Genomic DNA, 12,075 nt, shown 5'->3' with positions numbered 1-12,075 from the left:
ATTAATTTGAGTGGTCAATTGTTCTGTTTGCCTCAATTATATTCTATTAATAGAAAAACACTTGTATTGTGAATAATGGTTAAATTTTAATTTCCAAACCTATTTGCTTGTGCTGAGAAAAAGGCAGATGAGCACGCTGGAACTTATCAGTTGCTTCCTGAAGTTTAATTTTCCTCTGCTGCAGAACTTGTTCTCTAAATCTTTGTTCTTTTTCTTCTTCTTGCTTCTGTCTTTCTTCAAAGGCTCTGTATTTAAGAAGCAAAAGTAGATGATCCCTTTGTTTTCTAATTACATTTACCAAAATATTAGTAACTCACTTGCTTATCAGTCTGCAATTTTAGTACAAAAGCTTGCTTGTCCACAAATTAAATGCTATAAACTTCAGCACAGCTGGAGTTTTATGGTTTGTCTGAACGTAAATGGGACAGTGGGTGGTGAAGAAGAGACACACCATAACATTTTTATTTTTTAGCCTCAACCAGAGATTTTATTCTTTCTTATATGTGAATTAACATGCAGACTCAACCAGTTCTTGTCACCAATGTGACTTTCACCACAGTCTTTACATTACCACGTAAATGTATCACAGTGGGCAGATCTATAGGAAGGTGAACTGCAAATGCTCTGTGTGTGTGCCTTTCATGAGCTGCCGGAGAAATGGTAACAGTTTTAAAGTTGTTATTCAGAAATAATGCAAAGGAACTACAGCTTTTACATATCAGTATGTAAGAGTTAGTATCAACTTCTAGTTGTTGAGAAGCTTCCTGAAAGACAATCAGATTAGTAGCACAAAATGGGATAAAACAGTAATGTGAAACTATGATTGACAGAATCAGTTGTTAAATATGTTAAACATGTCCTTCTACTGGCTGGAAAGCAAAGGAGGCTCTAATCGAAAACAACCATCATCAGCTTTCCTTCGGTAGGCGCAAGCTTGATGAAGCTATGTGGAATTTTTGGTTGGCTTTTTGGTTGAGTCACCATCCCTGGAGATATTCAAAAAGCGAGTGGACAGGGTACTCCAGGACATGGTTTAGGGGGCATGGTTAATGGTTGGACTCGATGATCTTGAAGGTCTTTTCCAACCAAAATGATTCTATGATTCTATGATTCTATGATTTTTATTCCTGATGACAAAATCATCAACTTTTACTGACAAACCTAAACTAGCTCTTTTAGTGAACTATACCCAGTAAATTTATTGGCACAATGCCTATGTAGGCAAGTCATATTTAAATAATGGTTTTAAACTAAAAGAGGGTAGATTTAGAGTAGATATAAGGGAGAAATTTTTTACAAAGAGGGTGATGAAACACTGGAACAGGTTGCCCAGAGAGGTGGTAGATGCCCCATCCCTGGAAACATTCTATTCTAAATACAGTAATACTGTACTTGCATTCCTGCCATCATTACAAGTGCACCTTAAAACTCCTCCCCATATCATAAGGGGAAATGGAAGTTGTGTAACATCTGATCTTCCTTTCTTCAGTACTACACCTCCAGAACTACCAATGTTAAGCTCAAGAAAGACAGTGGTGGAGCATATGAAAAGCCAAAAGCAAGAAGAGAGACAAAATGTGCAAAAGGATCCACTGCTTTTGCTAATGTATGTAGCACTCTGGATTAATGTTCTCCAAGGTCAGAAATCAAAATGCCAGTAAACAACATAAGCAATTACTGCTTCTACTTTGGAAGTACATTCCCCCCAGAAAGCTCCAGATGTCCCAGCAACAGTATTCCTCACAATTGTCCTGGAGCACAAGAACTGCTGAGACGACAGCCTGTAACATATACAGAGAGTAGCTCACGTTTTATTTTAACAACCTGGTTATTGCAAATGACACTTAATAGTTACACTTTCAAAATCCAGGTGAATTTCTACAATTCAAGGTAACCCTTCTTCTAGAGATGAAGTTATAAAGCTTTACAGCTTCAAATGAAGGATACGACAGAAGATCGACTTATGCAAAGAGAAACAATTAAATTAAAATATGATCCCAACAGTGCAAGTTTCATTTGCAAACTTCAGTTTGTCAGCAAGCAGGAATGGCTTCACCTGAGGCATGAGGTGAAGCCAGACAAGCAGTTATCCAAAAATAGAAAAAATCTGCAGAGAACTCTATCCACATAAAATGTCTTATTGTAATTTGCTTAAAATTTCACAGGAACTTTAATTGTTCATACAATCCAGAAGTTAAAACTAAAAAAATAGAACTAGAGTTCATTGTAAACTTTCAGTATTCCTGTATTTCACTCACATTAAAATCTGATACGGAAATCTGCAATATTTTACATCTTTATCCTGACTAAAGAAATAGGAAATCACAACAGAGGAAACAGACTTGCTTATCCTAGTAAGTACTTTAAACACATTCTTCTCGATCCCCTTAATATTTCTAGAAGTTGCTCAAGAAGGCCTTTAGTTGAACTATAGTTGTTAAATCCAGACATGTGGGAAATTCTACAACTTTGCACCTGGAGTAATTCCAGCGTATAACTCCAAAAAGGAAAGAGTAAATTCTGACAGAGTTTTTATTTATTTATTTATTTATTTATTTTAAAAATTATTTCAGAGCATGACTTAGCTGCACTCTTCCACATTCCTAATAACTGGCACAAAAAAAGGAGTGTTGTTCCATATAGCTGGAAATGGGCAAGTCCAAATGCTGATGCAAGCGGTCTTTTTCACCACAGCTCATCATGATCAGTATTTGGTTTGGATTAAGACATGAGGGAGAAAAAGGATCTTATATTAAATGTAAAGAAATGCATTAAAGATATTCAGTGAAGCCTGCATCATTAACTTCTTGACTTCACAGAACGTAAATTGTGACACCCAGCTGCATTATGTAAAATAAATAATTTTACAAATGCAAATTGACATCTTATAGAAAAACAGTTCAAGCAAATGTTTTTTCATCCACTCTCCTTAAGCCACCAGCTTAGGTTCAGATCACAGATGTAACACTGGCAAAAGACTATGGCTTTAAGATGGAGAGTTAGCAGAAGAATTTCCTGACCGGTGTTTTTTTAACCCAGTTTTTCTGTCTACTATAAACAACCCAGCGGTGCAGCAATTTTTGAAACGGCTGCCAAAATGTTTATAGTGAATTTGGAATATGAAACTTAAAATATTTAGCAGTTTCACATATACAGACAGTATGTGGAAGGTATTTTTATGTTAAAAACAGTATGACTAGATGGTGGAACTATTTCCTGGTTAATTTTATTAAATAATCTCCACAATGAAGTGATGGATGCTACATTCCCAGGTGGACTAAATACTTACTACTACCTTGGATGAAAATTAAAAAAAGGGATATATACAGTGCATATGGAATGCTATGAAATAAACCTTTTGATACTGAGTTGATATTATTCATCCATTGCCATATCATGTTTGCAAATCAGTGCACAGTAATTTTAAAATTCAGGTAGGAGAGTATTCGTATACTTAATGACTACAGCAAGATCAAGAAAACACAAGAATGGGGTGTCACATTCAAAATCCCCTTCATGATCAAACAGGAAACACACCTGATATCCCTAAAAAGATCTGTGGACGTTGCCCATAGATCAATTTTTTTCTTTAAGTGAGATACTTACCAGGACCGTAGGAACACATATTAACTCTATTCCCTCATCTTCTTTGATTATCGTATGCTGAATACAAAAGGACAGACCGAAATTGCTGTAAGGGCTTCAGAAGGACCAACCCTTACAATGCTGTAAGGGCTCACAGAGGGCTGTCCTCCAGAATGCCCCAAAGGTTCACAGGAGGGCTGCCCGCAGTATCCACCAGTTTTTACACTCCAAATCTTGTTTATAGGCAAAATGCAAGCACACCTTATGTAAAGCCAAGAATTTTTCTGTTAGCATAATTCAAATCTTAAGAGTCTAATCATTATTAATCCAGATATAATTGTTACTGAAAAATAGTTAGAATACTTCTATACAGAGAAAGCGTCAATAACAGCGATAAACCAGTTGAACTGTTTGTTATTCACGCATTGAATTTCTACCCCTTTTCCTGATGCTCACACTTCCATTGCTCTTCTGCCATCCCAAGGCTGGTAGTTTCATTCTGGTGGTGCTGGGATGTTATGGTGAGCTGTCAGCATCTGAAGTCCCTTCACCAGGAACAATATGATGTTCATGTTAATGCTTTCTTCTTCCTCACCTCAGGATCCACTTGGAGTCATTTTTATATTTGCTAACATGCTTTTATACCTTTGCTTTCTTCATCAATCTGCAGGTCCACAGTACCTCCAAATATTCCATACATGGTGCCTTTTACATATATTACATACTATTTTTTTGTTCTCTTTGTTAGCCCTAAAGCCAGTTTTGTTAGATCTAGGTCTGCATTTCTTTAACCGACTATCAGTGAGTTGTTTACAGCTGTGGGGTCTCCAGTGCCAAGCCTGTGTGCCATCTCTTATCATCCCCTCCCTGTACTCCTCTACGCCGCATCCTGCACCTCCAGTTCTCAAGGCCTCTGCTATCGTACCAGGCCTGTATTTCCCTACACTTTATCATTATGTTAGTCATAAATATCTCATTCTCTACATAGAATAAGTGCTTGTTACTGCTATCTATATAAAACTATGGTCATACCATAAAAAGATAAACAAAGGCAAAATAAATTAGCCACAGACACCTGGTCAATTAGAGAAATTGTTGTTGCAGCTAAACCAAGCAAAACAAAGCTGCAGGCAGGTCAAGAAAAGTTCAGAGAGAGCAAGCTTGGCAAGCATCTGTCCTGAGGCCTTGCAAATTCAGCACAATCCTATGGCCCGTTACCAGAAATGGCACACTGTATTTCAGGTCTACGTGGTTACAGTGACCACTACTCTTCACAGATTCATTCTGATGTAGAAAGCAATACAAAATTCTTAACACTTTGCCCTCTCTGTTTACCAAGTGCTAACATTTTTCTCCTATTTCTGGCACTAAACTGCTGTTCATTCTCTATCAACAACACTGATGAATAATTTAAAGAGCTTTTGTTAAATAATCAATGATAATCAGCCGGTAGGTGGAGCACAAAGCTTGTGCATATGTTGAAAATAAAGTAGTTTTGAAAAACAGTAGCAATGGGAATAGATTGGAAACTGATAAATTGGGAAAGCATTTCCTTCCCCAATTACAACAGATGGATGAGCTATTCAGATTTCAAGGCACTTCAAAACACTGAACCAAGACAGCTGACTGTAATGTTCATTTAAAAATGCACATAGACAATTGCATTTCCAGAACGAACCAACTACCTGCAGACAGTAACATCACAGTAAAATGGGATGCCCGTTTTGCATTGAGCAATAACAGCAGGAAGGCTACTGTCCCCAGCAAATCGGCAGCTGGTATTTAGAAAGTAGTGTGGTATATAAACACAAAATATGATATCCTATTCATTTACATCAAGTATGTGCTTAGTCAGTAACTCTTATTTCCAGAATACTGTTATTTAAACAAAATATCTGTCAGCTACTGCCCCAGAGGATATTTAATTCTTAAGATGACCTTGAAATTGCAACTTCATGTATCAGTGAGACAATAAAGGAATTACTTTCTTGATACTCAGGCAACTTGTGTAAAGATAACCAGTAGGCTGTTTTTTCGCTGTGTTGAAGTACTGCTGTTAACACAAAACTAAGGAGCTTGGTCCGTACAAGAGATGCAAAGAAACTGATGGCTTCAGATAGGAATATGGGTTCCTCTAAGTATTCACTTTGAAAAAGATCTGTGAGTTAAGCTACTGAGATTTTGCTTTCCAAAGCTATATTTACTCTTTTCTGAGCAAGGGATGTTTTTGTCTTTTACTAATAAACCAATTAACTGAGCACATCTTGTCAGAAGTTAAGTATTTTTAATTCTGAAGCTGCTGCATTTTAGAGGTATTGACAACAGATCAATACAACACTATCAGGGAAATTTCATTACAAGTACATTTGGAAAAGGTTGAAAAGAGAAGATAATCTGCAAGCTCTCTGCATATGCAGTTCTCATTAGCTTAAAAAGTTCTGGGCACTAGGGGCTATCATACTTGGGCTCAGCCTTGGTATAACCTTGTTTAAAGGTGGGCGAGTGGTGGTTCTTCAAAAAACACCAAAAAAACCCCACAGAAAAGTTTTGCTCCACAATGCAACACAAAGACGATGAACCTAAATGACACAAGATTGAGAAGAGAGCAGAAGCTCTGCTATATCTTCCCTAGATCTATTTGCTAAAGGGAATTCACCGCTATTACTTTTCAGCAGAGGCTTTATAAATTTGAGGTTGACATTAAATTTGGTCATGTTTGACCAACTTGATAAACTTCTGCAAAGAAATGACTGGCTTGGTAGATGAGAGGGGAGCAGTGGATATTGTCTCTGTGGGCTTCACTAGGGCTATTGATACTGTCTCCCATAAGATCTTTGTAGACAAGCTGTTGATGTACAGGCTGGATTAGCAGACAGGGAGGTGGACTGAAAACTGCCTGAATGGCCAGGCCTAGAGGGTGGCAATTAGTGGCACAAAGTTTGGTTGGAGGCCAGTACCTAGTGGTGTACCCCAGGGGTCAATACTGCGCCCAGTCCTGTTTAACATATTCATTAATCATAGAATCACAGAATCATTTAGGTTGGAAAAGACCTTTACAATCATTGGGTCCAACTGCAAACCTAACACTGCCAAGTCCACCACTAAACCATGTCCCTAAGCACCACATCTACACATCTTTTAAATCCCTCCAGGGATGGTGACTCAACCACTTCCCTGGGCAGCCTGTTCCAATGCTTGACAACCCTTTCAGTGAAGAAATTTTTCTTAACATCCAAGCTAAACCTCCCCTGGTGCAATTTGAAGCCATTTTCTCTTGTCCTATTGCTTGTTACTTGGGAGAAGAGACCGACCCCCACCTCGCTACAACCTCCTTTCAGGTAGTTGTAGAGAGCGATAAGGTCTCCCCTCAGCCTCCTTTTCTCCAGGCTAAACAACCCCAGTTCCCTCAGCCGCTCCTCATAAGACTTGTGCTCTAGACTCTTCACCACCTTCGTTGCTCTTCTCTGGACATGTTCTAGCAACTCAATGTCTTTCTTGTAGTGAGGGGCCCAAAACTGAACACAGTATTCGAGGTGCAGCCTCACCAGTGCCGAGTACAGGGGGATGATCACTTCCCTAGTCCTGCTGGCCACACTACTTCTGATACAAGCCAGGATGCTATTGGCCTTCTTGGCCACCTGGGCACACTGCCAGCTCATATTCAGCTGGCTGTTGACCAAAAATGATCTGGATGATGGGGCAGACTGTACTCTCAGCAAGTTTACAGACGACACCAAACCGAGAGGTGTGGTTGGTACACCAGAGAGTTGTCCTGGTATCTAGAAGGACCTCCACAGGCTGGAGAAATGGGCTGACAGGACCATTATGAAGTTGAACAAGAGGAAGTGCAAACTCCTGCCCCTGGGGAGGAACAACCCCAGGCACCAGCATGTGCTGGGGGCCACCCAGCTGGAAAGCAGACCAGCAGAAAAGGACCTGGGGGTCCTGGTGGACACCAGGTTGTACATGAGCCAGCAATGGGCCCTTGCTGCAAAGGCGGCCAATGGTGTCCTGGGCTGCATTAGGCAAAGCATTGCCAGCAGGTGGAGGGAGGTGATCCTTCCCCTCTGCTCAGCCCTGGCGAGGCCACAGCTGGAGTGCTGTGACCAGTTCTGGGCTCCTCAGTACCACGGAGACATGGACGTACTGGAGAGAGTCCAACAAAGGGCCATGAAGATGATGAAGGGACTGGAGAATCTCTCCTATGAGGAAAGGCTGAAAGAGCTGGGACTGTTCAGCCTGGGGAAGAGAAGGCTCAGGGAAGATCTTATTAATGTCTATAAATACCTGAAGGGAGGGTGCAAAAAGGACAGACCCAGGCTCTTTTCAGTGGTGCCCAGTGACAGGACCAGAGGCAACAGGCACAAACTGAAACACAGGAGGTTCCCTCTGAGCATCAGGAAACGCTTTTTTTTTACTGTAAGGATGGCCAAGCACTGGCACAGGTTGCCCAGAGAGGTTGTGAAGTCTCCACCCTTGGAGATGCTCAAAAGCTGGTCCTAGGCAACCAGCTCTAGGTGGCCCTGCTTGAGCAGGGCAGTTGGACCAGATGATCTCAAGAGGTCCCTTCCAACCTTAACCATTTTGTGTGAAGGTTAGAAGTAGAAAACGGACTGTCATACTTCACAGTGCACTCATGTCTACTCTCCATATGTTGAAAAAAAAAAAATATGAAAGAAACAATTTCAGTTTTGAAATTATAAACCAGCAGTGCCAAGAATAACTTCTGATACATGCCTGTAAGCCCTGTCAGGGAGAATTTAGGCTGCTGCCACGTGAGAACGTGAAGCTTAAGGAAGTCATGCTACCCTTGAGAAACCATCATCATAGCTAACACCTTTACATGTGTTACAAAGCTAATGGATCTTGGCTCATACATAGTTTTGAGACATGACCTGATGGTTGATCAATCGCTTCCTACCTACATAACTGTCAGGAAAAAAAATTCAGTTTCAAGGAACTTTTTACTTCCAAATTACTTTCCTCTCTATATGCAATGACCTTTAATTTTGAATTATATTTCACAGCTTATTAATACTGTATGCACTTACTGCCTTTCTAACTTTAGACAACTAACTCCTTTTCAGTTATTAGGGGAAGACTTGTCACCATAGACTTCCATTTGAACTGCTTATTATGCTTATAGTTATGCCATTCTCAATTATCACAAATGGAAAGAATTTCATTTTATGAATACCATACCTATATTTTTAACTGGATCACCTGAGTAACTTGGATTTATACTGTGTTTCTTAAGGCTGCAATGAAATACATATGGAAATGTATTTATGTATCAACGAGTATTAGTTTAACTACACCAGTCTGTCAAAAGTACGCAGGCTGTCTGGTATTTGCTTTTATATTAGAGTATAATATTTCAAGACCAGTAATACAATAAACAGTGTTCATCTGAGATGCATAGTGTTACAGTGGTACTATTCCAGAAAACCAAATAAGGTATTTAATTTTTCAGCTGAGACTCAGCTTATTATCTGCAAAGGCTGTGGGTTGCACAGTCTTTAATCACTCCCAGGTGATTATATTTCCTTTTCCATTTTTCTTTACAATTCAAAACATGCTGACAGCACATACCGTCAAGCTAAAATTGCAGTATAAACAATATCTACTGCCTCTCTTATGAGTTATCAACACATTTCAATAAGTAAACATTGTCCAACAGAAATCATCTGATATGGGAACTATGGGGGATGAACGTTAATGAGTTAACACTAGGCAGAAGAACCTGGTCTTGAGGCTGGGGGCTTGCAAGGAGGAACCCATCTACCTCTGCAGTATACACAGCGGAGTCTCCTGTGTGTGCAAGCATGACCTCAATGCTAGGTAAAAGCCCCCTATGCCTATTAAACTACTTACAGCACTTCACTGAAACATCTCAGTGTATAAGTTACTTAATCCATTTGTCACAGAATATTTCATGACTTTGCATTCTCATGTATGCAGAAAGACAGAATATTCAAAGATCTGTTTAAAATGTCAATACAGAATAACTTTCTCATAAATACAATCCTGTACTAGAAAGACTTTGCACAGTGTTTATTGGGAAGTGGGGGCACAAAGCCCCACCGCGTTGGGGAGGCTGTGCAGCTGTTATGCCATGCAGACAGAAAAGCATACACTTCAGAAGGCAACGGCAACTGCCTGCCTGCTGACCTGTACTGTACATCTGAATGCATTTTTCACACACCCATTGAAGCTACTAAAACCCAGAATACTGGAAATGCAGATCAGAGCCACAAGATGAAAGAGCTACTTACCTTTACTTTATACAGTAAGAGGTGACTACAGTGAGTTTCCAAAAAGTAGCGAGTGAATCAGAATACTGTTCTTTTTGTATTTGATTTGTCCTATAGCAAGAAACCAGATTGGTGAAAATTTTCAGCCTAGATTCCTCCAGAACAAAGCAGTGAGGCTATTTAACAAAGTGAACATGCACACAGTAGAAATATATTGAGCTGTTTCAAGGTTTTGACTCTTTTTTTTTTTTTTTACAATCTCCCACCAAAGGAACCCTACTTACTGACCTTCTTCTTCTGTTTGTCTCTACCAAGTATTTCTGTGCCCTACTCCGACATATTTTTTGATCTTCTTTCAATGCCCGACGTTCTTCTTCTAAATCCCATTCGAAATGAAATGTTAAAGCTCTATCCCTAGTATTGTGTTAAGGAGAATGGAAACTGTATTAAACAGCTCATTAAAAGATATAATAGCCTGTTTGACTGACTTTATATACCTTTTGGGGAAAGGGCAAACTTCATGCATGAGATACAAAATGCTGATATGCCTTTTGACTAAGTACACAACAGTTGGTCCCATAATTGTATATTATAGTCATAACTAACTTTATGTTCATCCAGAAGAAAATGTAATTGCATTTTACTGTTTACAGTGATTTTAACAGAGGCTTTGCACTCATCTTTCATGGTATCAGCAGATGAAAAATCTCACCTTTATTATTTTTATTTGAAGAGACATCTTTCTGTTATCTAAATCTGTAACATACGGATACATGTATCACAGGGAAGACCTTTCAACAGTGAAAACAGCCCCCCTCCCATCTAAAGGATTAGTTGTTTACACTGAAATTCATTAATACCACTGGATAAAAGCTCTCCACAGAGCACCATCAGTCCTGCCGCATGTCAGTAATGATTTAAGTAGCACTGTACAAGTGAAGCTTAGAACTTGTGTCTGTATTTCTTATTACTTAAATTCAAGAAAATAAGGATCCCCAAGTTCGGATGGAAAACACAATTCCCAATGGCAGTACCTCTTAGAAGAGGGAAAACAAGAAAACTCCGAAGCTGAGAAGTCAACTTTTCTACAGCCGTTTAAAAAACCCAACGTACAAGTTTTATGTCAAGCCACCCCTGAGGCGACCCCTGACGGCGGGGCAGGGCGGGGCAGGGCCGGGCAGGGCCGGGCCGGGCCGGGCCGGGCCGGGGGCCGCTCCATCACCTCCCCTACCCCGCCGCCGCCGCCGCCGCCCCCCACGGGCCCCGGGCAGCCCCGTTCCCCCCCTTCGCAGGGCGCAGGACAGCCCCTGCCGCCCCGCGGGCCCTGCGTCTCTGCGGGGAGGCCATTCCCGAGGCGGGCCGCCCTCACGGACCGCTCCACCGCCCGCCCCGAGAGCCCGCCCCAGCCCCTCACCGCCGGCGGAAGGATACGCGGAAGGATACACAGCAGCGCGTCGCGCCGCACACGCGCGATGGTGGCGGCGGCCGCCGGGGAAGTTTTGCCCCCGCGCCGCCCCGCCGCCCTGCCCGCTGGGCTCCATTCAGCGCCCCGGGCCCGCCGCCCCCAGACCGCAGCTGCGCCGCCGTCAGTGCCGGGCGCCGGCCCTGCCTCAGCGCGCTCCTGGCCGCGCCGCCGCCGCCGTAGCAACCGGAGACGCCGCTTCCTTCGCAACGGGGCGGGGCCGCGGCTGAGGGGGCGGCGGGGCCGCGGCTGAGGGGGCGGCGGCGGTTTGGCGGGAGCTGCCTGTACGAGACATCAAACCGGGCGCGAGGGACGGGGCGGGTGGGGCTCGGTAGGGAGCGTTCCCGCCGGGGCCCGGCCCGGTCCCGGCCCCCGGAGGTTCCCCGGCCCAGGGTGGAAGCCAGGCGTGGGCACCTCGCTCCGCCGCCGGGCAGCCTCCGTGTCAGCTCGCCTCTTTAGGGGCACCGCTGCCGGACTGAGTGCCAAGGCACGGTGCTTGGCTCTCACGGGGCTTTCCATCCTCTCTGCACTTTTATAAATAACAGGATGCCATTTAAAAAAAAAAAAAACAAACCAAACCACAACAACACCCCTCCCCCCAACCCCACAAAACAACGATATCAGAACAAATACGTTTCTCATTAGTTTTGCAGGGCAAACGAAACACCTCCCTGAGCCCGTGTGCTGCTTGCGGGTTTGCAGAGCTCTCTGCAGATGTCTGTTAAATCTGTTGACGGTAAAGACGTGGAGTTAACAGGATAAACTTTTTGTTTT

The 12,075-nt window shown here is 42.3% G+C and overlaps 1 protein-coding gene across 1 annotated transcript in view; it reads right to left on the bottom strand.

The window, feature by feature from the left end:
- Positions 1–11,468, bottom strand: part of CEP126 (centrosomal protein 126) — a 43,385-nt gene extending 31,917 nt beyond the window's left edge. Inside the window, exons 1-3 of the mRNA XM_052812987.1 lie at positions 11,283–11,468; positions 10,128–10,253; positions 100–245 (exon numbers count right to left, since the gene is read on the bottom strand). Of these exons, the coding sequence (XP_052668947.1) occupies positions 100–245; positions 10,128–10,253; positions 11,283–11,380 (370 nt within the window). The 5' untranslated portion in view covers positions 11,381–11,468. The remainder of the gene's footprint in view (positions 1–99; positions 246–10,127; positions 10,254–11,282) is intronic.
- Positions 11,469–12,075: the final 607 nt, after the last annotated feature.

The sequence above is a fragment of the Harpia harpyja genome, chromosome 17, assembly GCF_026419915.1.
Source record: "Harpia harpyja isolate bHarHar1 chromosome 17, bHarHar1 primary haplotype, whole genome shotgun sequence".
Taxonomy (NCBI): Eukaryota; Metazoa; Chordata; class Aves; order Accipitriformes; family Accipitridae; genus Harpia; species Harpia harpyja.
The sequence above is the reverse complement of the archived record's forward strand: the minus strand, read 5'-3'. Positions and strand labels throughout refer to the sequence as shown.